The 26,141-nt window shown below is 44.1% G+C and overlaps 1 protein-coding gene across 12 annotated transcripts in view; it reads right to left on the bottom strand.

Moving 5' to 3' along the window:
* The window catches only part of PPP1R12B (protein phosphatase 1 regulatory subunit 12B), a 214,731-nt gene that overhangs the window by 85,642 nt on the left and 102,948 nt on the right, over window positions 1–26,141 (bottom strand). For 11 of the 12 annotated variants that reach the window (XR_011381338.2, XM_008268574.5, XM_008268576.5 and 8 more), the window contains 5 exons: window positions 9,651–9,741; window positions 5,863–6,066; window positions 3,038–3,227; window positions 2,845–2,957; window positions 1,831–1,872 (listed from right to left, as the gene is read on the bottom strand). Coding sequence is in view for 11 of the 12 variants with exons in the window: in XM_008268574.5 (XP_008266796.3) it covers window positions 1,831–1,872; window positions 2,845–2,957; window positions 3,038–3,227; window positions 5,863–6,066; window positions 9,651–9,741 (640 nt within the window). In the remaining variant the exon portion in view is untranslated. Of the gene's footprint in view, window positions 1–1,830; window positions 1,873–2,844; window positions 2,958–3,037; window positions 3,228–5,862; window positions 6,067–9,650; window positions 9,742–21,567; window positions 21,706–26,141 lie in introns of those variants that run through there. The other variant, XM_070055091.2, reaches the window with a different exon arrangement.

Genomic DNA, 26,141 nt, shown 5'->3' with positions numbered 1-26,141 from the left:
CCTTCCTTTCTGAGAATTAGTACTGAAAAAGAAAACTACCAGCTGGGGGCCTGGACACAGTAGGTTAATCCTCTCCCTGCGGCGCTGACATCCCATATGGGCGCCAGTTCTAGTCCCGGCTGCTCCTCTTCCAATCCAGCTTTCTGCTATGGCCTGGGAAAGCAGTAGAAGATGGCCTAAGTTCTTGGGCCCTTGCACCCACATGGGAGACCAGGAGGAAGCTCCTGGCTCCTGGCTCCGGATTGGCGCAGCTCCGGCCATTGTGGCCAACTGGGGAGTGAACCAACAGAAGGAAGACCTTTCTCTTTGTCTCTCCCTCTCACTGTCTGTAACTCTATCTCTCAAATAAATAAAATCTAGGGAGGGAGGAAGGGAAGGAGGGAATAAGAAAACTACCAGCTGAGGCAGGTGCTGTGGCACAGCAGATTAATGCCCTGGCCTGAAGCACTGGCATCCCATATGGGCACCAGTTCTAGTTCCGGCTGCTCCTCTTCCGATCCAGCTCTCTACTGTGGCCTGGGAAAGCAGTAGAAGATGGCCCAAGTGCTTGGGCCCCTGCACCCATGTGGGAGACCCGGAAGAAGCTCCTGGCTCCTGGCTTCAGATCGGCACAGCTCCAGCCATTGCAGATAACTGGGGAGTGAACAAGCGGATGGAAGACCTCTCTCTCTCTCTCTCTCTGACTCTCTTCTCTCTGTGTAACTCTGACTTTCAAATAAATAAATAGATCTTAAAAAAAAAAAAAAGAAAACTGCCAGCTTTCTACGGTGTTTGAGAGGTGTATCGGGGTCTAGGGATCTTCAGGAAAGCTGTGCCCCATCCTTTTACTGCAGAGAAGAGCTGGATGCCGGAATTTAAGAAGTCAGAGATGTGTAAGAGGCCGGGTGTTTAATTTCATTTCAGTCAGATATAAACGACTTTTGAACGCCTGGTGTTTGCGTTCTCCATGCACATGTTCCTCTCTGTGGAGCTGATCTGTATGAAACGGTGCCTTGACTGCAGATGCTAGAAACCATCTGGCCTGCGTCCCCCAGCCTCCTCCTTGGCTTCACTCCCTGAATTGAGGCAGTGGTACAGCTGGACCAGACTCAGAAGGTCATCTGCTTCTCCATTCGATGACACCTTGGTGGCCAGCACCGTCTCTCTGGGTTTTGTTTAGGTGAATTCCAGGCCCAGGGCAGAAAGCACTGAAGCCCACTTGGCCATCCTAAACATTTCCTGAAGAATACAGAACTGCTGACCCATCAGAAACTTGGACACTTGGACACTAACTGAACATGAAACCGGACCACATAACCACTGTGACTCCAACCTGCCCCTCGTAGCCTTTATTCCCTTTCTTCCAGACTCCTGCTTCCTGGAAGCCTCCTTACAAACCCTAAAACACCCTCACCTGTCAACAGGTGAAACATTCTCTTTCCTTTACCCTCAAACCTTGTTCTTGTTATTTTGATTCAGCACTGGGGACAGGGATGGAGCTTTCAGAAACACTTAAGGGAATTGGTAGCATTTCTCATTTTTCTTCAAAAGATTTCTAAGTACTTCACATAATCTAGTAAGATATGTTCAAGAAAGAAAAAGACCCATTGACAGTGTTAGAGATCAGCCACAGACAGAGAAAAGTGTTGGAAACTTGTTCAAGAGCACTGTTATTACACATGAGAAAATAATACCACCAGTAACACGTGCCACAGCCCTCCAAGAAATGTCTATCTTCCAGCTCCCTCTCAACCCAAATTTGCATAGGGCCTGTTCTTTTTTCTACCAAAATTGTCTGCACAAGAGCAAGACTGAGCCTGGAGGGACATGCCTCATTGGCTTGTCACTTACCCATGCTTCTTTGACCTCTTCAGAGACATCAGTTGCATCCTCCTGAAAAGGAAGGAGAAGGAAAAATAAGACAATCATCACAGATACCCCTGAAAGCAACCAAGTCAGCTCCCATCAATTATGCATGTTGGCAGGGAGGACTGACTGCCAAGTGATGCTCTGCCACTGCCACTCTTAACAGCCGTCACCGCAGTCAGCAGAGCGATGTCACCCGGGGTCAAAAATGTCAAAGCAAACCACTGCTGGAAAAGGGGCATCTTGAAGGAAGACAGAATTAACTTCCTCTTAGTCAATAATTAGCAGTCTGCTTGGCTTTATACTTTTACCAAAAGAACAGCTTCTGGTAGATGACTCCTACTGTCTCATTTCTTGTCTCTAACTTTCAAATAAGCCTGTGGTAAGTAGGTTCCTCTTGTTCAAGACACTGGCTCCTGGATTTTTAAACTATTAGTAACAAGGCTGAATGAGAAAGGCGCAGAACAAGATATGAGAGAGGCACATTAAAGTACTGAGTGTGTGTTTAAAATTACTAGGTGTAGGTGTATCTGTCTGTATTTTAAAGTCAAGGTTAATCTGTCCACATTATTTGTTCTTTATTCTCTACAAAAGAGTAAAACCGAACCAAATGAATTTGCCTTGCTTACAGATTTTAAAGTCCTTGAAATCCTTGCAGCTCTTTGCTTACATGTGATAATAAGATGTTGTTGACTATATGACTTTTAAGGCACTGCTAAAACTTGACACTTGTTATATGTTTAGATGTAAATTTCCAGTTTTTTTAACTCGTCACCAATTATTTACCTAGTGCCTACCATATGCTTAGCACTGTTCTAGGAACTGGGTATCCAGCAGATATCCACTAAGCGAGTCCTTCACTAGTTAAATCCTTCTTCTCTCCTCCTCAGTAACACTTCTTGACAATCTGCAAGATTCAAGCCACTGTGTGGGACTCCTTCTTTTGAAGTCAAGGCAGCTGCGGTAACGACATCCCCCAGCAGAGACCAGTCCACTTACATCCTTTGTCCAGAAATTGATGCCCGTGCCTCTCCGCCGCTCCTTGGGCCGCCTCCTCTCTCGGATGGACAGCCTATTAGAGGACTGACCATCCAAATCTGCTTCTTCACTCTCTGGCCGAGACAAAGCAAAGGATGACTCAGACTCTGGGACGTGTGCACTGAGCGGGGCCTGCACCTGAGGTTCTACTTACCGTTTCTGTCCATTTCTTTTGCAGGTGCAGCGTCTGCAGTTGTCTCTGAACTCTCAGATTCAGGGACTGAAGATCTGCTTGTTCGTAATAGATGGGAACTGGTGTAGAGTGAGGGTCTCGAAGCAGAAGGAGACACTGGGGTTGTGGGTTTGTCTGGCTGAGACGGATACCTCAAGCGACGGTAAATAGGCTGGAAATAATCCACGGACGAGATGTTAAAGGTCAAGTCTAATCAAAGGACAAGGACAACAGGTTTATTCAAAATGGGCTTTAATTAAGAGGCTTTATAGTAACTGATACTCAATAAATAACCACTAAACCGAAGTTAGTAAAATCACCAGAAAAAAATAGCTTTTAGACTCTTTTTCTAAGAATATCATCATGTTAACAGCATTCTAGGCAAATTTCTTCTAGACAGATCAAAGAGCACTAGATAACATGAACTATGTTAACAACCATATTTTTGACCTTGGAATGAAAATGGAAGAATGATGGCCTTTTTCAGATGAGGTGCTGAAAGAAAAGGTTTATGTAGGAAAACAAACAGCTCAGGAATGTGAAGTAGAAGGAGGGATTATCTGCAAACATAGAGCAAGTGTGTACTCCACCAACTTCTGAATACTTGACCAACTTACCATAACCAAGCTTACTGACACTTTTTAAAAATTCCTATTTTCACCTTTGAAGTTTTTTTCCCTTGAGAGTCGGGACAGATAGAGTCTGACAATAAGCCTTAACTTGGTTTATTGCAGATGTGGAGATAAATTCTTATTACATAATTTACAATGTAAAGATTATATATCTTTTTGTTTATAAATTATAAAGACTGGGGCCAGTATTGTGGTCTGCAGCACCAGCATCCTGGCTTTTCTACTTCCGATTCAGCTCCCTGTTAATGTGCCTGGGAAAGCAGTGGAGGATGGCCCAAGTCTTTGGGACCCTGCACCCACGTGGGAGATGTAGAAGAGGCTCCTGATTTCAGATCAGCCCAGCTCTGGTCATTACAGCCATTTGGGGAGTGAACCAGGGGATGGAAGACCTCTCTCTGTCTCTGTCTCTATCTTTCTCTGTTACTCTTTCAAATAAATAAAAATAAATCTCTAAAAAAATCATTTAAAAATAAATTATAAAGAGGGGGGTATGCTTGGTGCAGTGGTTAAGATGCCACTTGGGACAACCCATACTGGATGCCTGGGTTCAAGGCCCAGCTCTGCTTCTAATGCAAGTCTCCTGGGAGACAGCAAGTGATGGTTTAGGTATGACTCCCTACCATCCATGTGGCAAACCTAGATTGAGTTCCAGGCCCCTAGCTTTGGCCTGGCCCAGGCTAGCTGTTGCAGGTATTTAGGGAATAAAGCAGCAGATCGAAGATCTCTGTTTCTATTGCTCTGCCTTTCAAATAAATTGAAAAAAATAAAGCTTCCCTCTGATCAGAGAGTGAATCTCTTTCAACATTAATAAATAAATAGAAAATAATAGAAGCAACAAAGTATAGCAAGCCTCAGAGTCAGAGAGAACTTGGTTCACTCTAGCTTCAACACTTACTGGCCGCATGATCTTGAATTAGTTAGTAACTTCTCTGGCCCCAGCTTCCCCATCTTCCTCAAGCAATACAGGGAAAACACCTTCCTCAGACAGAGTTCGGAGGATTAAGTAAGATAATATGTGTTGGGGCTGGCGCTGTGGAGTAGCTGGTTAAGCTGCCACCTGCAGTGCCGCATCCCATCTGGGCGCCAGATCGAGTCCTGGCTGCTCCACTTCTGATCCAGCTCTCTGCTATGGCCTGGGAAAGCAGTAGAAGATGGCCCAAGTCCTTGGGCCCCTGCACCTGCGTGGGAGACCCGGAAGAAGCTCCTGGCTCCTGGCTTCAGATCAGCGCAGCTCCAGCCGTTGCGGCCAATTGGGGAGTGAACCAGCGGATGGAAGACCTCTCTCTCTCTCTGCCTCTGCTCTCTCTGTGTAACTCTGAATTTCAAATAAATAAATAAATCTTTAAAAAAAAAAAAGATAATGTTTGTTAGGGACTTAACAATATCTGGTAATAAGTATTCAGTGAAGAGTATCTCATAAAACAAAATACACGACAGAACCTCAACGACGGGACCTCGCCAGTCAGTCAGAACAAAGGCATTGCTTTCTCCTGTAACTACAGTGACCACAAAATGTAGGAGTCTAAACCAGGACACCTCTGAGAGTAAACAGAAGTGGGAATGCTAACTGACACAGAACAGGTGTAACTGGAACCATCTTAGGTGACACCTTGACTGCAAACTCTTTTAGAAAAATGGAACATAAATTAAAATGCCTATCCAAGTGTCCATCCCAACAGTGACAGCACGGAGGGCTTCGTAAGGTCTCAGATCTGCAGGAGTCTGGAGACCAGCACACTTGAATTGAGAGAGTGATCTGTGGAGTCAGCCTGCGTAAGCGCGTCTTAGCTGTGTGAAATGCTGGGCAAACCACTCAACCTCTCCGTGACTGGATTTCTTCACGTATAGAAAAGGAGTTGCTGGGAGGGTTAAATGAACTCATACACCGCAGTGGCCGGCATAAAGCCAACACACAAAAAGGGCTCATATTTTTATTTTTATTATACCATGATCTCTCTTTTTAGGACAGAAAGACATGTATTCAAAAGCATTAGTTAACTCCCAGAGAAAAAGAACAGTCACTTAAAGACTGATATCCTTTAAAGTCTTCTTTCTCCGGCATGCTACCTGCTCTGCGCTGTCCACTGAGAGACGGCACACAGCACTTGAATTACCAGCAAGGAGCAGATCCATACATGAACCACGCACAGTACACCGCCAGCACGATGGGCTCACCTCGTCATCCAGGCTCCCGCCCCAGGGCTGCTGACCCTCCCCAGCTTCCTTTGCTGGGGCTGCTGAGGGCTCTTGCTTCTCAGGGCTCTTCTCCAGCCCTGCGGTGTCCACAGGCTGCTCACCAGGCTGCTCCTGAGCTTGCCTCTCTGCCCTCGACCGGCTGAAAGTCCTTTCTGCTTCTTGAAGGTCTGTCAGCGTAACACCCTGGGAAAACATCGGAGCACCAGGGCAGTTTCACACCAACCAGGGGCTGACTGGACGAGTGAGCAGGGACGCTCTCCCAGAGAACTAACAGTTATCAAATCCCACATAAAATTCCCCAAATGCCTAAAGGCCATATCAAACAACATATGCTTAAAATAAGCTCCTCAGTGTGCAAAGAACCCAGGCCTGAGTTTAGGTACATTCAGAACACAAAATTTCAGCTTTTCCAATGTGATCTCCAGAAAATAGGTCAACACTGATGTCTGCCTGTTATATATATACTTCTTTCATAACAAAGAGTTCTCAACACTTTTATTTGAAAGCTCCCTACTTTCCCAAGATCAAATGCTGACCAAAAGAGATTTCTCTGAATGGCAGAGATTGGAAAAACTTAGCATTACCCATAGAAAGAAAAATCACACTCAAAAAGGTGGCAATTCAGAGCTGGTCTGGAACAACAACTAACCCCCCCACAACCCTGTATTAGCTTTTCCGTAACATCACTTCCTAACCCTACGGATCACACAGAGATGTCCCAACAATTCATGCCCTCCCTGGGTCATAGAAGCAGCAGGACTGAAGAAAAGCAAAGGGTGAGACACCTGTGCAGAAGGGAGAAAAGCTGTCAGGAAGAGCAGGGCTGATTCCAACTCGAGTAGTTGTGCGTTCAAGTTCTCAGAAGAAGCAGTCCCAGAGCTAAGGCAGTTGATCAGGTACCTTATCCACAATTTTGCTTTATTTATTTATTTTTTTAGTATTAATTCATTTTCTTAAAGAATTAAGTGTTTTAAGCATGAGAACTACAAAGACCAATCAATTATCCTCATCAAGAATCTTTTAATCTAGTGGAAAAGTCATAAGAAAATGAGTATAATGAGAAAATCTACGTACTCAGACAGAAACACACAAGAGGAATACCTAACACTGGGTTCTGAAGGTAGGGAAGGGACTTGGGTGGCGAGGAGGACGATAGAGGCAGAGAGAACCTGTGCAAAGACACAGAAACAGAAGAGGCCACGGATGATGAATTTGGCAAATCTGAGGCACACAATGAAAGAGGGAAGTTAAGGGAGCAGAATGAGGAGAACAGGCAGAGGTGAGGGTGTGACAGATCCTACACGCCGTGCTAGGGAGCTTGCATCCACCTTTAGGAGAGACACTTTTCTGGGCACCAGAAGTCCCTCTGACAATCATGAAGACTACTGAGAATCGAATACATTTGTCATAAAAGCTACGTGCACTTTTCAAGGAGTTCATAGACCCCTTCAAGTTCTGATGTGTGCCTTCACCTTGTACTGAATCCCTGTGAGATATCTGTGTGTTCCAGTTTCTCCCACCTTCAATTCTAGGTCCTCCTCCAGCTACCTCCCTATCTTTTCTCACCCCTTCAAATATAAAGTTGAAATCATCCTAGAATACTTTATATTCTCCTAACATTTATTCCTCACTCACTTATTTATTCAATAAATATAAATTGTTTATTATATGCTGGGGAAAGGATGATGAGAAAAATTATAGTCAGTTTTCTTATTCTCACCCTTTAGGATGGCTATTATTAAAAAAAAACAAACATAAAGCAAGTGTAGGTGAGGATGTGGAGAAGTTAAAACCCCGTGCATTGACGACATAATTGTAAAGTGGTACAGCTACTATAGGAAACAGTATGGCAATTCTTCAAGAAATTGAATGCAGAATTACCACAGGAACCAGTAAATTCCATTTCTGAGTATATACAATTGAAAAAAGAAAATGAAAGCAGTACCTTAAAGATATATTTGGACAGCCATTCTCATAGCAGTGTTGTTTACAATAGTCAAAAGGTAGAAACAACCCAAGCGCCCATCAACAGATGAAAAGATAAAACAGGGCACATGCATACAATGGAATATAATTCAGCCCTATAAAGGAGGCAAATCCTGATCCATGCTAGAATCTGAACCTGAGGACATGCCACATAAAATCACCCAGACAGAAAAGGACAAATACGAGTACTCTATGACTCCACTTGTATGAGCTTCCTAGAGTGGTCACGTTCATAAAGACAGACAGAACGGCATTGCTAAGAAGAAATGGGGAAATGGAAGGTGAGAGAGAGTGGGAAAGGGGAGGGTTGCGGGTGGGAAGTCATCGGGGGTGGGGGGAAGCCAATGTAGTCCATAAGCTGTACTTTGGAAATCTATATTCATTAAATAAAAGTTAAAAAAAAAAAAAAGTAATGGGGAGTAACTGATGGACACATAGTTTCAGTTTGGCAAGATGAAGAAACTTCTAGAGATCGATGGTGGTGACAGTTACTCAACAAACTGAATGAACTTAATGCCAGCAAACTGTACACATGAAAACGATGAAGTTGGTAAATTCTATGTTACGTATATTTTGCCACACAAACACAAAACTAGAAAAATACGGCCAGTCTTAATCCTCATGGAAGTGACATTCTAATAGGAGAAACAGACTTGCAAATGGAATCACCAAGAAAAACGACAGGAAGAACACTCGGCCTCAGGAGTCGGGGAAGGCAACAAGGGTCTCTTGCTGCTCAGTGTAATTCAGTGCCCCTTTTAAATGGCCAGCTCTCCCAGTTGACCTCTGTGGTCCTTGAAACTGTTGAACTTGATTTTTCCCTGAAAACTGACTGCTCCTTTCCATGCCACTACTGTTTTCCAGTTTTCTTTTCACCTCTCTGGTTGCTTTTTACTCTGCATCATAGGTTCCTCTCTCTCTGCCTCCTTAAATAACTCTAATTAGTAGCTTTCTCTCCATTCTGACTGCCATTACACCTGAGTTCATGCCCTTGTCATTTTCAGCTTGGACTATTATTAGCAGTTTCCTAGCAAATCTTCTTGTTTCCAGGATTGGCAAATATACTACAACCTATCACTCCCAAAAATTCTCTGTATGCTAATTTTTGCAAAATATAATGTGCACTATATCATACTCTTCCTGAAACTGTTTCAGTGGCTTCCTTTGCGATTCTTTTAGTTGGGAGTGGGGGAATCTTTATTGAAATATCATCCACATATTTTAAAATTCACCCTTTTAAAGTATGTAATTCATTGCTTTTTTTTTTTTATATTCAGTGTTCAGGATCAACTATCACCACAATCCAATTTCAGAACATTTTGATTATCCCAAAAAGAAACCCCACACCATTAGTAGTCACTTCCTATTCTGCCCTCCTTCTAATCCCTGGCAGGAATCTATTCTGTCCTAGCAGGAATCTGTCTCTCTGGACTTGTCTTTTTGGACATTTCCTACAAAGAAAATCATACAATATATGGAGTTTTTCGTATCTGGCTTCTTTCATTTAGCATATTTTTTTTTTATGGTTCATTCATGTTGTAGTTTATATGAGTATTACACACTGACAAGGTTTCCATATTCCAAGAATGAACCAATTAGAGGCCCAATCAAAATGACAGGCATGCTGGTCTTGCTTGGATCCTGGAGGAATAGTTGAGAGTGGGAAGACCCTAGGTAGTATAATATTCAACACAGTTAGTGCAGTGGCTGGAATAAGGTACTCATTTTAATATTTTTTCATTGTACTCCTAAGAGAAATGACACTACAGAAAGCCACTCACTTGAGTAGACCTTCGTGTCTGCCGAGCTTGTCTGGAGCGTGCTTTCCGCAAAGACTCTGCTTCTTCATCTCGTACAGGGGTCAGATAGGACCTGCAGAGAGAGTAAAAATGGCAGGGAGGCTATCAGCTACGAATAAAAGTTATAGAACTCAAGATATTATTTGTATTATGCTCATGGAGAATCATGTCATCAGAAAAATAAGGATTTTATTCTTCTTTCTCTATTATTATAACAATGATTTCTTTTCTTGCCTTAATGCTCTGGCTAGAACCTCGAGGACACATTGAACAGGAGCCATGACAGACATTCATGTTCTGTTCCTGCCTTCAGAGAAAAGACTTGCAGTGCTTCATTATTAAGAGTGATTGGTCTGGGGGCTGGCACTGTGGTGTAGTGGGTGAAGCCACTGCCTGCAGTGCCAGCATCCCATTTGGGTGCTGGTCTGAGTCCTGGCTGCTCCACTTCCAATCCAGCCCTCTATGGCCTGGGAAAGCAGTGGAAGATGAGCCAAGTCCTTGGGCCCCTGCACCCACATGGGAGACCCAGAAGAAGCTCCTGGCCCCTGGCTTCAGATTGGCACAGCTCTGGCTGTTGTGACCATTTGAGGAGTGAATCAGCAGATGGAAGATATCTCTCTCTCTCCTTCTGCCTCTCTGTAAGTCTGACTTTCAAGTAAACAAACAAATCTTTAAAAAAAAAAAAAAAAAAAGAGTGACTTCTGAGGCCAGCGTTGTGGTAAAGTGAGTAAAGCCACTACATGCAATGCTGGCATCCCATATGGGCGTCAGTTTGTGTCCCTACTGCTCCACTTCCAATCCAGCTCCTTACTAATGGCCTGGGAAAAGCATCAGAAGATGGCCCACGTGCTTGGGCCCTTGCTACCCACATGGGAGGCCTGGAAGAAGTTCTTGGCTTCTGGCTTCACTCTGGCTCAGCCCTAGCCACTGTGGCCATTTGGGGAGTGAACCAGCTTATGGAAGATTTCAATCTCTTTCTATAATTCAAATAAATACATCTTTTTTAAAAAATCAAAATGACTGTTCTAAGATTTCTGTAGATTCTATTCATTAAAGTAATTCTCTTCCAAACCTATAGAAAGCAGGCTAAGAGGGTCTTGTTGCTGTAGTTACTGTTTAATCATTAGAGTATGTTGAGTTTTATCACATGCTTTTCTTCCCCATTTATTGAGGTTCTTACCTTTCTCTGTTAATATGGTGAATCTCACTGAATAATTTTTGAATGATACAACGAATTTTTTAAGACCCAACTTGGTCGATGCACTTTTATACGGATGCGCTATCATTTGCTCTAGGATCTCCACATCTATGTCTGTGATTGACCTGTGATTTTCCCTTCTTCTAGTATTGCTGACGATTTTGTGAATCATGGTTATGGAAGCTGGGAAATGCTGTCTACTTGTCTCCTGTCTGCAAGAATTTGTGTCAGATCTGCATTTTTTCTTCCTTAAATGATTGGGAGAGTTCACCAATAAAATTCATCAGGGTTTAGAGTGTTCTTTGCAGTAAGGCTTTAAATAAAAGGCTCAACTGTTGAATATACGTAGGCTTATTGGCTTTGGTAACATTTGTTTTTCACGGAGTTTTTTATTTTATCTATATTATTACATGTAGTGGCATAAAACTGTTCATTTTAAAGTCTGTAACAGTAGTTCTCACACTTTTTTGCTCCCAGGATCTTTTTGTTCTCTTTAGGAAATGTTCATTTGGTTTTATTTATTTGAAAATCAGAACATTAGAGAGAAAAAGAACCAGAGGTATCTTCCACCTGCTGATTCACCCCCCAAATGCCCACAGCAGCTGGGCCTGGGCCAGGCCAAAGCCAGGGCCAGGAACTCCATCTGGGTCATCCACATCAGTGGCTGGGACTCAGTACTTGAGCCATCAACTGCTAACCATGGGGAGACCCAGGTGGAGTTCCAGTGTCCAGGCTTCAGCCTAGCACATCCTCAGCCATTTCAGTCATTTGGGGAGTGAACCAGTAGATGGAATATCAATATATCTCTCTCTCTGTCAAATAAATTTTTAAAAAAGATTTATTTATTTATTTGAAAGTCAGAATTACAGAGAGAGAGAGAGAGAGAGAGAGAGAGAGAGAGAGAGAGAGAAATCTTCCATCTGCTGGTTCACTGCCCAACTGCCCACAAAGGCTGGAGCTGCGCTGATCCAAAGCCAGGAGCCTGGAGCCTCTTCCCGATCTCTCACATGGGTGCAGGAGCTCAAGCATTGGGGCCATCCTCCACTGCCTTCCCAGGCCATAGCAGAGAGCTGGATCAGAGTGGAGCAGTCGGGACTCAAACCGGCGCCCATAAGCGATGCTGGCACTGGAGGCAGCTTTACCCGCTACGACGCAGCACCGGCCTCAAATAAAATTTTTTTTTGAAAAAAAATTTGTGAGGGCCATTGCTGTGGCTTAGTAGGCTAAGCTTCTGCCTGTGGTGCTGGCATCCCATATGGGTGTCCATTCAGGTCCCAGCTGCTCCTGTTCTGATAAAGCTCTCTGCTGTGGCCTGGGAAAGCAGTGGATGATGACCCAAGTACTTGAGCCCCTGCACCTGCATGGGAGACCTGGAAGAAATTTCTGGCTCTTGGCTTTGGATCAGCCCAGCTCTGGTCGTTGCAGCCATTTGGGGAGTGAACCAGCAGACGGAAGATCTTTCTCTCCATCTCTCCCTCTCTCTATCTTTAACTCTACCTTTCAAATAAATAAATAAAAATCTTAAAGAGAAAAAAGAATCTGTGGATATAAAAGGCTGACTGCATTCAATTTCCTGTATACCACAGGTCACTTTCATTGGTATTATTCAACAGAACTTTGTATGATAGTGGAAATGTATACTTGCCACAGTCTAATACAGGAACCTGTGGTCACATGTGGCTGTGGGTCACTTACAGTGTGGCTAGTGAGCCTGAGGAGTTTTTATTTGTATTTGATTTTAATTAAAGCAGTCATACATGACTACTGGCTACTGTGCTGGACTGCTTAGCTCTAGATGTCCTTCAAATCCAATTAAGAGATCTTACTGTCAAGCCCTCTCCTTAAACCTGAAAACCATATCCAAATCATAGAACACAAAGCTAGCAGAATTTTGCTATGAATGAAGTTTGTAAGCTAGCTAAGTTTAAAAGCAAATGAGTTCATTTTTCTTCTCAAAGTTCATGCTTTTCTGGTATGTTCCCCACAGGCAACATTACAGTAAACTTAACTTCATGGTACTTTATGGTTTATCAGGTAGTGCTGGGCGCTATATTCAAGCTATTTATAGGTACAGCAAATAGGAATAAGCTACAGATACAGCATGCTTTAGAGCAACCAACTGCAGCACTGACACTGCTGTTCCCATATGCCTTAACCCAAACCACCCCACACTCCCTCTGGCCCCTTTGACAAACAGAGTTCCAAGAAAACAGACCATTACCTCCTTGTGCAGGCCTGCATAGCAGAATGAAGGTCAAGAGATGCGTGGAGACGAATAGCAAGAAAGGTAAGTGGCTGCTGGGAAAGACTGCAGTCTCAGCACCCGGTCTCCCTTGGAAACTAGAAAAGGCTTGCACTGCCACTGCTATCTAGCAAGCCAGAGGCAAAGCCTGTAATTTGCTAAGAAGCTGCTACTAGGAAAGAGGAGGAGGAGAAATAAGGGGAGGGGAAAAGAGGAGGAAGGCAAAATCTAGGGGCTTGGAAGAGCCAGTGCTGCTGATAGCTCCCAAAATACCATTCCACTTGATGCATATTTTATACACTGTATCAAACCAATCAATATGACATCTCCTTTGTAGACAGGGAGGGAGGAATTCTTCCTCACGTAGAAGATACGGCAGGAGGGATGCAGCACCCTCATTCTGGATCTATTTCATTTGTCCTTGGGCTATCCTAGTTGCTGCATTCACCCAAGTGAGCTGTAAATATGGCTTCACTTGAAGCTCAGGCCCGGCCAGCCGGCAAACGCCAACAGTGCTGAAGACACAAATAAAACCACACGACAGACAGAAATGTAGGGGAACTTCAGATCCCCTATCAGTGGGTAAAACGTAGATAGAGGGAGACGGTAAGTACTGCTCAATTTGATAAGGTAGCAACAGACCAGAAAAATGTCTGCATCTAATGTGTCATATATTGAGACAGAATCTGATGTCATAGGTTAGGAAAACTGCATTCAAATGCTCATGTGTCATTTTGGTCTCTTTGCCTCTCTAAATCAACACTGCAATCAGAGCTAAAGCTTAGGCAAGGAACCACAGCCACCACTCCAGTAAGTGGAATAATTCAAGATAAAAAGAGAAAGAGAGGCCAGCGCTGTGGCTCAATAGGCTAATCCTCTGCCTGCGGCGCCGGCACCCTGGGTTCTAGTCCCAGTCAGGGCGCCGGATTCTTTCCCGGTTGCCCCTCTTCCAGGCCAGCTCTCTGCTGTGTTCCGGGAGTGCAGTGGAGGATGGCCCACATCCTTGGGCCCTGCACCCACATGGGAGACCAGGATAAGCACCTGGCTCCTGGCTTCGGATCAGCGCGGTGCGCTGGCCGCAGTGGCCATTGTGGGGTAAACCAATGGTAAAGGAAGACCTTTCTGTCTCTCTCTCTCACTGTCCACTCTGCCTGTCCAAAAGAAAAAAAAAAAAAAGAGAGAAAGAGAGGGATTTTCCCTCAGCCAATTTAAGCATTCCCTGAATCCTCTGGACCAGTAGTTCTCAACAGGGTACAAGTTTGCCCCTATAGAGGGCAACAACAAAGAATTACCTGACCCAACATTCAACAGTGCTGAGTTTGCAGGCATTAGGGTCAGCACATTTTTCCTGCAGAGGCTAGATGGTAAATCCTTTAGGTTTTGTGGGTCCTACAGTGCCAAAGGAGTAAAAGATAATACATGAGTGATGGGTAAGACTGGGCACCTCTGCTTATCATGCTACAGTGCAGAGTTCAGCAGCTGCAACACAAACCAATTGGCCTGAAAAGCATAAACTATTTACTATCTAGCCCTTCTGTTTCCCAGTCACCACACTAGGGCTCAAAGAACTCCTCTTGCTGTACAGACAATGCAAATCTGGTGTTTCCGTGACCTACCTTAGATAAATAAATAAAAACTAGATGGTCCTGAATTTTTTCCCTCTGAACATTTGTTCTATTAAAAACATGCCAGCCTCAAGTGCCAAAGCCACTTTCACAAATCCCAGTGCTCTACTTATGTAGGTCACTTTATAGTTAGTTCCTTGGTTAGAGCAGGTGTTACTGATGCCGAGAATGGCAGCTTCATGTTCCAACAAGGCCAATCAGAGCTGCTTTACTTCACACCCACAGGCTATACCAGCTGGACCTGGCCAACTGTCTCAAATATTGATCACTGACAACAAAACAGACCAGGACAAATTCAACAGCACCAACATTTCTTGTCTTAAATAAGAAAATTCTGGGCTGGCATTAAGGCTTAAGCTGCTGCCTGCAATGCTGGCATCCCATATGGATGCCAGTTCGAGTTCTGGCTGCTCCACTTCCAACTGAGCTCCTTGCCAACGTGCCTGGGAAGGCAGTGGAGATTGGCCTAAGTCCCTGGGCCCCTGCACCTACATGGAGATCCAGATGAAGCTCCTGGCTCCTGACTTTTGCCTGGCCCAGCCCTGGCCATTGCGGCCATTTGGGGAGTGAATCAGTGGATGGAAGATCTGTCTTTCCTGCCTTCTATAACTCTGGCTTTCAAATAAAATAAATAAATAATTTTTTAAAAGAAAGACAAGAAAGCCAACAGGAACAATCCAAATCTCAAACACCAGAACAAATGGTTAAATAAATTATGGAATATCCATATATAAAATATTATAAGGACATTAAAAGTAATACAAATACATAACTTGCAAAATATTCATAGCTGGAATATATAAGGAACATATACCAATTTTAACAAAATACAATGACCTAATAACAACAACTTAATAAAATATACAGAGAACTTAGAAAAAAAGGAAAGCAGAAAAATCTAAAAACATGAAGAGAAAAATGTCACTTCACTGTCAATAAAGAAATATAAATTAAAACAAAGAGAAACTACTTAATCCTCCCTAGATTGGCAAAAATAAAAACACAATAACATTTTAAGTACAACCTAATTATAAATAACTAGACATTCTCAGATATTTCTGGCGAGAATATAAGCAGGAGAATAATCAGGCATTCTGTGATAAAGACACACTCAACCTTTAGATCCAGAAATTGCATTTGGAAATAAGCACCTTAGACACTATTTCACATTTGTTATTATTTATTTGACAGATAGAATTAGACAGTGAGAGAGACAGACAGAGAGAAAGGTCTTCCTTCCATTGGTTCACCCCCCAAATGGCCGCTATGGCTGGCGAGCTGTGCCGATCCGAAGGCAGGAGCCAGGTGCTTCTTCCTGGTCTCCCATGTGGGTGCAGGGGCCCAAGCACTTGGGCCATCCTCCACTGCACTCCTGGGCCACAGCAGAGAGCTGGCCTGGAAGAGGAGCAGCCGGGTCTAGAACCCGGCACCCATAAGAAATGCCGGCACTGCAGGCAGAGGGTTAACCAAGTGAGCCACGGCACCAGCCCCTATTTCACATGTTTATAAAGAAATAAGAACAAGAACGATCTCAGCAGCATTAGTAGAAGTCACACACAAAAGGCCCACATGTCCATCAGCAGAGGAACAAAACCCAAAACAAACTATGGTATAATCACAAACTGGTCTCATAAGTTTAGTACTAAGAACTAGCACTAAAATGCTAATAAGCATCTAAATGAACAAAATGATGAGTAAAAGCAGTAAATTTCAGGATGATATGTACAAAATGACCCATTTTATATAAAGTATAAAAACATATAAAAGAATTATGTACTTGTACGTAAAGAAATAATAAGAATAATGAAAAATTTGAGACTAATGAGTACCAAATCCAAGATAGGGAGATTTCTAGATAAAGAGTCTAGGATAGGAATGGAGAAACAGGGACTTTACAAGGTACTTTTAAGATTGTATGTTGCAGCAAATGTGGCAAAATACAATATTTGATCAAGCCAGGATATGGGCAAATAGGGTGTAAGATACAATAATGTTTAAAGGAAAAAACCATATATAACACAATTTCAAAATAAATAGAATACACAAACATGTTAGTGGTTATATTGTCAAGGTGGTACGAGTATGCATAATGTTTACATTCTACTTAAACTATGCTTATTGTGATACTTTGATAACATTAAAGTTTTTTTTTAACTTTTATTTAATGAATATAGATTTCCAAAGTACAGCTTATGGATTACATTGGCTCCCCCCCCCAATGACTTCCCTCCCACCTGCAACCCTCCCCTTTCCCGCTCTCTCTCCCCTTCCATTCATATCAAGATTCATTTTCAATTTTCTATATATACAGAAGATCAGTTTAGTATACATTAAGTAAAGATTTCAACAGTTTGCACCCACATAGAAACACAAAGTGAAAAATACTGTTTGAGTACTCATTATAGCATTAAATCTCAATGTACAGCACATTAAGGACAGAGATCCTACATGAGGAGTAAGTGCACAGTGACTCCAGTTGGATAACATTAAAGTTAATGTTAAAAACCTTTAACTTCGGTGCTGTGGTGCAGCAGGTTAAAGCCCTGGCCTGAAGCGCCAGCTTCCCATATGGGTACCGATTCGAGTCCCGGCTGCTCCACTTCCGATCTAGCTCTCTGCTATGGCCTGGGAAAGCAGAAGATGACCCAAGTCCTTGGGCCCCTGCAGCCTCGTGAACCAGTGGATGAAAGACCTCTCTCCCTCTCAAATAAATAAAATAAATCTTAAAAAAAAAAAAAAGAGGACTTGAGAACCCTGAAAGAAATCCATCCCTGTAACACTACTTTAAACAGATGGAGAAATGGGGGAAGAGCCAGGCGCCTCTCCCACAGCACTCAGAAGCTGAGCACAGAAGCCTGGGGTGGAGGTGGAACCTGGAGGGAATAAGTCAGCTAGGGAGAGCCTCGGGAAGAGAAAGGCAGCCTGAGGAACACACGAATATCTAAGGTGTTTTCCCAGGAAAAGGGCGAAAAAGGACACAAAGAGACGGCAGTCAGAGAAGACGAATGAGCATGGAAAGAACAGTATCAGAGGTCGGGGCAGGACAAAGCTCGCGAAGGCTGCAGTCAGCATGGAAGCGCAGCCGAGCACGCGGGTGAAAGGCGAGGTGACGGAGGAGCCTCCCAGCTAACTCGGAGCCCTTCCTCCGTCAGAGCAGCTGCCCTAGCGTGGCAGGCGGGCAGAGCTTCTGCTTTCATGTGTCAAAGGAACAGGAAGTCAGGACGCAGATAAAGTGAAATTAGAGGACTTTTTCAAGACTAACAGTAGAGGGAAGAGCAAGATATGGTAACCCCAGGGGGCAGAGCAGGGCCAGAGGTGAGTTCTTCTGAGACAGGAAGACAAGCACCTCTCAAGGACAAATGGAATCTTTGCACAGGTACATCTCTGTCATCAATACAGCTAAGCTTGCAGTTTTGCTTCCCAGTATTTATTAATCATGTGGGCCAAATGTCCTTTCTTTCGAACGCTGTCAGCTTAATTGTGAAGACTTTGTTCCAGGCATCCTTGGGCTACTATTCCATGTTTCATTTACATGTCAATGATCAGTGAGCCATTTCCAGCACAAGTACAATGAGACTGCTCCCTTTCTCAGATGAGAAGACTAAGACTCCCTCAGAGGAAACAAATGAAAGAGCTGGGTCAGTACACCAGCCAAGGTGACTCTCTCAGGAAGAGAAAGAAAAATCTGTTTCAAGAAGAATCAGAATCATCATTCAATTCAATTTTCCAATACTTCTTAAAATACAAACATGCCTGTCCAAGGTTGGGGACTTTCCCAAAGATAAATTTCCCTAGCATCCTCACCCAGCTGTGGACAAGCCAGGTGACCTATAAGATAGCTTCTCATTTGGTTTACAAAATGTTCATATTTTCCTTGGGGCTGGCATTGTGGCGTAGCAGGTAAAGCCGTCGCTTGTGACACTGGGCGTCAGTTCATGTCCTGGCTGCTCCACTGCCCATCCAACTCCCTGCTAATGGCCTGGGAAAAGCAGAGGAAGATAGTCCAAGTGTTTGAGCCCCTGCCAGCCATGTAGGAGACCTGAAAGAAGCTCCTGGCTTTGGCCTAGTCCAACCCTGGCCATTGTAGCCATCTGGGGAGTGAACCAGCAGATAGAAGATCTCTTCCTCCCTTACCTCTCTGACTTTCAAATAAAATAAATAAATCTTTTTTAAAATTTCATATTTTTTATTTAAATTTCAGAGAGGATACAAAGTTTCAACTTGCTTTACTTTTAGAAGTAGTCTTTTCTAAGACAAACACTCATTTCTTGGAAGTTCTACCTCCCCTTTAAAGAAATATCAGGAGATTCTAACCACTGTGGTAATATCACCAAGCTCATCGTATAGAATGGTCCAAGTAAGACTGACACCTTGGATGCAAATGGTTGGTGGTGAGGAAGAACAAGAATGGGCCTTGAAATCTAGAAGACATGGCTTTGACTCTTGGCCTTTTTATTTCTAGTTCTGTGACCGTGGGCAGGTTCCTTAATCTAGCTGAGTCCTGATTTTCTTATTTCACAAGTACATCTAGCAGGGCGCCAGGCAGATAACAATCTTCCCAAAACACCTTTTCTTATCCCACTTAAACCTTTCATACTCTCAAAACCCAACTCAAATTCTACCTCACTGGCTCCAGGAAAATCTTTCCAAACATTCCACCCTACACTATTCACCTTCTTCTCTGAATTCCTAACACAGTCATACCTACTTGCACACAATTTTGTACTCAAGGACCTATTATGTATTAGATACTTATGATTTACTATGTGTATATTTGATGTCCTCAATCTTGAAGGCATAACCTAGGGTAAATTAAACCCACACTTCTTAGCACAATACTGAGCACGTTAACAGTCAGTCAGTCATTGAAGACTTAGAACCCTATGATTTTAGAATGTAATATTGGCTAGAGATCTCCTAACTCTCCAACTCAACCGATTAAGAGACCGAGACTAGAGAAGTTAAATGACTTGCCTTGTGTGTTTAGTTGAAGAGTAAACTAGGCACACTGCCTGGCAACTCGGGGAGCTTTTCTATCTTGTTTGTTGCTCTTGTGTGAGGAAGCACCACAGTGGCAGGGCACAAAGGGCCTCCCTGTGCCAGAAGACATCTATACTTCCTATGTGAAAACACTTAAACTGATGTAAACACAAAACACGGTCTTGGGAACTTTACACACAACTATAAACTGGGTATCAACTGACACTCCTCTGCTGCCACCTTATGGAAAAAGAGGATTACTACATAATATCTTCATTTGAGAAACAATCTATTCATTAAACGTATACCTGGTACCCACTATGTGTTAGACTCTGTGATGGGAAGAGCATCCAAGAAAAAAGTACTTGTAAGAAGCTCACCATGTAATCATTAAGAGCAACAAAATACGATTTAATTAGTTAAACCAGTCCTAAGAGCAGGGCCACAAAATGACTCTGATGACAGCAAACCAGTTTTGGCCTGGGCTGGGGGAACAGAAGTAGTTAACAGTGGAGTTCAATCTGCAGGAGTGCTTAGAGTATGATTAGGGTGTTACTAAGCAGAGAAGTGAGAAAAACTACTCCAGGAAGAAGGGTCCTCAAGGACAAAGGAAGAAGTAAAACGCATCCAGGAAATGTACAAGCTTCCTGCTTGGCTAAAATGATGCAATGACCAAAGACACAAACTACAGGAAGAAGAGGAGAAAGAAAGGGCTAGGGAGAGCAAGAGGGCTACCAGAACTCGATGTGTTGAGTCCAAAGATTTTGATGAGTCGTGACTACATAGGACCGGAATGACTGACCATCGGCAGGAGCTGCTGCACTGCCTGACTCCATGTCCAGAAATGGGTCCTCTGAGCATACAAGAGCGTTTAGGGAACTTCTCATCTTATATATATGGAAAAGCATTTACTTTCATTAAGATCTAATCTGATTGCACAGTATGTAGCTAACAGTTTCATCCAGACCCCATTGAACTAGTCTCTTCATCGCATAATTTCCTGTTTAAAGGCCAACTCAATTTGCAATCTGCTCTTCATCTACCTAAACCAGCTTTTCTCTGAAATGGGTAAATACCTGATTATTTTTGTTTTACATAAAGTACATATTATATGATATTCAAGATATAAAATAATATAGACACCACCTGTGTGTTAATATCATCCATCTTAGGACTGACAGCATCAATACCAGGTTCCTCTTATCATGAAAGAAGAATGTTCACACTTACTAAAATTTTTTTTTTTTTTTTTTTTTTTTTTTTTTTGACAGGCAGAGTGGACAGTGAGAGAGAGAGACAGAGAGAAAGGTCTTCCTTTGCCGTTGGTTCACCCTCCAATGGCCGCCGCGGCCGGCCGGCACACCGCGCCGATCCGATGGCAGGAGCCAGGAGCTAGGTGCTTTTCCTGGTCTCCCATGGGGTGCAGGGCCCAAGCACCTGGGCCATCCTCCACTGCACTCCCTGGCCACCGCAGAGGGCTGGCCTGGAAGAGGGGCAACCGGGACAGAATCCGGCGCCCCGACCGGGACTAGAACCCGGTGTGCCGGCGCCGCTAGGCGGAGGATTAGCCTAGTGAGCCGCGGCGCCGGCCACTTACTAAAATTTTTAATTGTTTTCTGCTACCCTAATCTCTTGCATATGTTTAAATTCATTAGGAATATGAAGAAATACAGAAGCAGCTGCCAACTGGTTACCCTGAACATTGTCATATTCTTACTACCTGCCTTGCCCCCTCCCCCAATCATACCAACAAAACAATGCATACAACCGAGTCAGCTTCCCAAACAACCACTAGGAGGACAGAGTAGAAACACATATCTAGGACAGCAAGGCTGTCAAGCAAAGAACTTTTACCTGCTAGTTCAGCCACTCCATGTCCAGCACTTGCTGATGTCTCAGCTCCCCACACTTGGGTTGGTCCCAACACTGAAAGTGCCCATGCACTGTGGCAGAGGCTCGCCTCAACATTCCAGAACACACAGATTGGCTCCCTGTGCTTCTGATTTCCATAAAACCAGGAAAGGCAAGGCCCTCAACTGCCAGATGAAATCATTTCAGTTGAGGTCAAACAATGTCAGACACGCCTTGCCATTCACCTGTGCAACAGCCTTCCCAGAAAGCCAACAAACGGATGGCCACTCCTCTGGCTGCCCTTCCCTAGTAAACACCAAAGCACATTTTATGGGACTGTTACAAGCAACTGTCTTTTTTTAGTATGGAAAAATCAACTGGTAGGAGAGAAGAGGGTTGGGTGAGTACAAAAGTTTGGTCCCTCCTACATGTCACCAACATACAGCTCTGAAAAAAGAACTACTTTATCAGAAAGAGATTAACTGTAAAAACATGGCTGATAAGAGCTTTGAGTAGCAGGTGTCAGATGACTGCTCTCTCACTCAAGTGCTTGGGAACTATGACAGAACCACCAGGTACTGCTGTGCTGGGGAATGGATTCTTGTCTTTTTTTTTTTTTTTTTTTAAGTGTTTGTTTATTTTCACATACTTGAAAGGAATAATGACAGAGAGGGATATCCTCTATCCAGTGGTTTACTCCCAAATGCTAGGGCTGGGCCAGGTCAAAGCCAGGGGCCAGAGATTCCATCCAAACACTCACACGATAGGGGTCCAAGCACTTGAATCATCACCTGTTCCTCCAGGATGCACTAGCAGAAAGGTGGATTGGAAGTGCAGTAGTGGGATTTGAACAGGCACTCTGATAATGGGATACGGGCATTGCAAGTGCAGCCTAACCCACTGACACAACTGACCTGCCCCCGTGTCCTTTCTTCTAAATGCGGTGTCCCCAGAGGGAGGAACTGAGAAGTGGTGTGCTAAGGAACTGCAGGACAGTGCCCTTGTCTCTGGAGAGTGAAGTCAGATGGTGTTGCAACAGCTGTGTTTGGCAACAAAAGTATGAAGAGAAAGATGATAAACTTTTAAAATCAAGGCCCTAAATTTAATTGTATTAATTCTTAGCAGACATCAACCAGGTCCTCTTTCCCAGAACTGTTCAGAGGAGCTAACAGGTACTAACATTATTATTAAACAGCTTTACTCAGTTATAATTCACATACCCACACAGTATATCAACCAATGGTTCTTCGTACAACCTCAGAGTTATGCAATCATCATCATTATGTATTTAAAAGCACTTTCATCATCCTCAGCAGAAACATAAATGCACTCACGTTCCACTTCATGCCTTTAATACAGACGGACAACATCATTCTCACAGGCCAGACAGTAGCATGTTGTGTCCTACCTAAAACAGCATCAGATGCAAGAGGCACTGCTGCTTTATTTACCACTAAGAAAGTAAAAGCGAAGGCCGGCGCCGCGGCTCACTAGGCTAATCCCCCGCCTTGCGGCGCCGGCACACCGGGTTCTAGTCCCGGTCAGGGTGCCGGATTCTGTCCCAGTTGCCCCTCTTCCAGGCCAGCTCTCTGCTGTGGCCCGGGAGTGCAGTGGAGGATGGCCCAAGTGCTTGGGCCCTGCACCCCATGGGAGACCAGGAGAAGCACCTGGCTCCTGCCATCGGATCAGCGCGGTGTGCACCGGCCGCGGAGGCCATTGGAGGGTGAACCAACAGCAAAAAAAAAAGGAAGACCTTTCTCTCTGTCTCTCTCTCTCACTGTCCACTCTGCCTGTCAAAAATAAAAAAATAAAAAATAAAAAAAAGAAAGTAAAAGCGGTGCCAATTACCACATACACTTACCACATACACTTTCTCATCACTTACTTTAAGTGATGAGATCTTTTATTGGAAGATCTTTTAGACAAACTTATCTACACACATGGAGGACCAGCGATGCACATGATTCAGGAGAAGTAACCATATAAACATCTGTGACCAAATTCCCATGTACAGGATTCCCCAATGCCAACTAGTAGTGATCTGATCACAGGGATGCTGAAATGTGAAAAATGCTCACCCTCATATCAACTTTGCACAGTATGGAGTCTACCTGGTTGCAAAACAATAGAAACTGGCCTCACTAACTTAGGCAGAAAGGAATCTCTGGGAGAGAAATACTAGAGCTATTTGATTTAAAAAAACTGACTTATTTATTTTCATTGATCAGAAAGACAGAAAAACAGAGATAGACAGAGATCTTCCATCTACTGGTTCACTCCCCAAATACCCACAACAGCCAGGGCGGGGCCAGACCAGTGTCAGGAGCCCAGAACTCCACTCAGGTCTCCCATGCGAGTGGCAGGGAACCAAGTGCTTCAGATAGTATTTGCTGCCTCCCAGGGTGCACTTTAGCAGGAAGCAGAGATGGGACTCAATCCCAGGGACTCCAATATGGGATATGGGTGTCCCAAACTGTGACTTAATCCGCTGTACCACAAGCCAGCCCCACTAATAGTTTTAATACAAAGAATATCCCTGGGGTAGGAGGCCCAGGCTCAGACTTTCCCACAAGAGTCAGCTGCTACCATTATCACACTCAGTTAACTAGCTGTTGCTTAGATTCTTGGACACCCCTGGATGAGGGAAGAAAAGGCATCGGAATGCATTTGCGCATAGCTGCCACCACATCACCATGATGGTTTTCCTTTCAGGCTTTAGAAAGTACACATCACACTAAGGTATGCTGGTGTATATAACTGCTTGCCTGTGGATAGAAGATTCTCTCTCTCTCCGCCTCTCAAATAAACAAATCAAAAAAAAAAAGAGGGACTATTGTACCTCAAGTTAAATTTTTTCGTGCCCTCTTGTCCCTTTAGCCCCATTATAATTCTGGAACTTTGGGAAACACAGAACGCTAAATCAAAGGCAGACACTCAAAAGCCGGCACACCGGGTTCTAGTCCCGGTCGGGGTGCCGAATTCTGTCCCAGTTGCCCCTCTTCCAGTCCAGTTCTCTGCTGTGGCCCGGGAGTGCAGTGGAGGATGGCCCAAGTCCTTGGGCCCTGCACCCGCATGGGAGACCAGGAGAGGCACCTGGCTCCTGGCTTCAAATCAGCACGGTGTGCCGGTCGCAACACGCCGGCCATAGCAGCCATTGGAGGGTGAACCAACAGTAGGCTTAAATAAAGAATACAATCTTACAGCCTTGAGATATAAACTCCTGTGGTATAAATTTAAACAACTCTAAAAGGGTAGTAGTCTTTAGTCCTTTTGGATAGCGCTGACTTCCAAATGTACAAGCTCTGGAGAAGCGATGAACAAATCTTAATGAAAATCAAACAAGCATTTTACTGATAATGACATAAATACATGTTATGTGCTAGATCTCTAAACTGCTTATAGTTTGCAAAGTATTTTCAAATAGTCTGCTTCATTGGATCCTCACAATAGCCCCATATGATATGCTTGGGGACATTTGTGTTTCCTGTGAATTATTTCTGATTCTCAAATAAGTGCACAAGGTTATGTTCCTTTTGCTGTTGAGGAACAGGTCGGAAAGGAATCTGACTTACACTCAAATCATACAATAAAGAAGACGCTGAAGTGGAACCCTAGAACAATCCTATAGGGCTTCCTACCGAGTCCAACCATGCACAGTGACCTGAGGTAGTCTAATCCCTCGGGCAGCAACACAGCCTCACATCATCCAAGCAGATGTGCTCTGCACAGACCTGCAGAGAGACACACAGCACATCTAAGGCAGCTCTGCTTGTGAAGTGTCTTCAGCCAGGACAAACTCCTGTCATTCTGCTGCCTCAGGACTGGGGCCCAAGTAAAGCATCACTTTTGTCTCTCCCACAGTTGTAAGGAGTCCACGCCATAGTCCCAATTGCACATGCAACCAAGAAATCTCCAAATGTCAATATGATAGACAGTGTCTCGACTGCCACTCTCTTCCTGTTCAATATATACTTCTAAGAAGACAAAGACTATTTAGATCAGTAGATCAGCACAGCTGCAGACTTTTAGATAAAGAAAATGTTCATGTTGAACAAAAATGGAGGGGTTGATGCTGTGGCACAGTGGGTTAACACCCTGGCCTTGGCCGGCGCTGCGGCTCACTAGGCTAATCCTCTGCCTGCGGCACCAGCACTCCGGGTTCTAGTCCCAGTTGGGGCACCGGATTCTGTCCCAGTTGCCCCTCTTCCAGTCCAGCTCTCTGCTGTGGCCAGGGAGTGCAGTGGAGGATGGCCCAAGTGCTTGGGCCCTACACCCCATGGGAGAACAGGAGAGGCACCTGGCTCCTGGTTTCGGATCAGCGTGGTGCACCGGCCGCAGCGGCCATTGGAGGGTGAGCCAACAGTAAAGGAAGACCTTTCTCTCTCTGTCTACTCTGCCTGAAGAAAAAAAAAAAAAAAAAAAAAAAAAAACCACCCTGGCCTGAGGTGCCGGCATCCCATATAGGTGCAGGTTCGAGTCCCAGCTGCTCCACTTCCGATCTAGCTCTCTGCTATGGCCTGGGAAAGCAGTAGAAGATGGCCCAAGTCCTTGGGCCCCTGCACCCACATGGGAGACCC

This window comes from Oryctolagus cuniculus, chromosome 13, assembly GCF_051225735.1.
Source record: "Oryctolagus cuniculus isolate XC-2025 breed Fujian yellow rabbit chromosome 13, ASM5122573v1, whole genome shotgun sequence".
In the NCBI taxonomy this organism is placed as follows: Eukaryota; Metazoa; Chordata; class Mammalia; order Lagomorpha; family Leporidae; genus Oryctolagus; species Oryctolagus cuniculus.
Note: the sequence above shows the minus strand (reverse complement) of the source record. Positions and strands in the feature narration are given on the sequence as shown.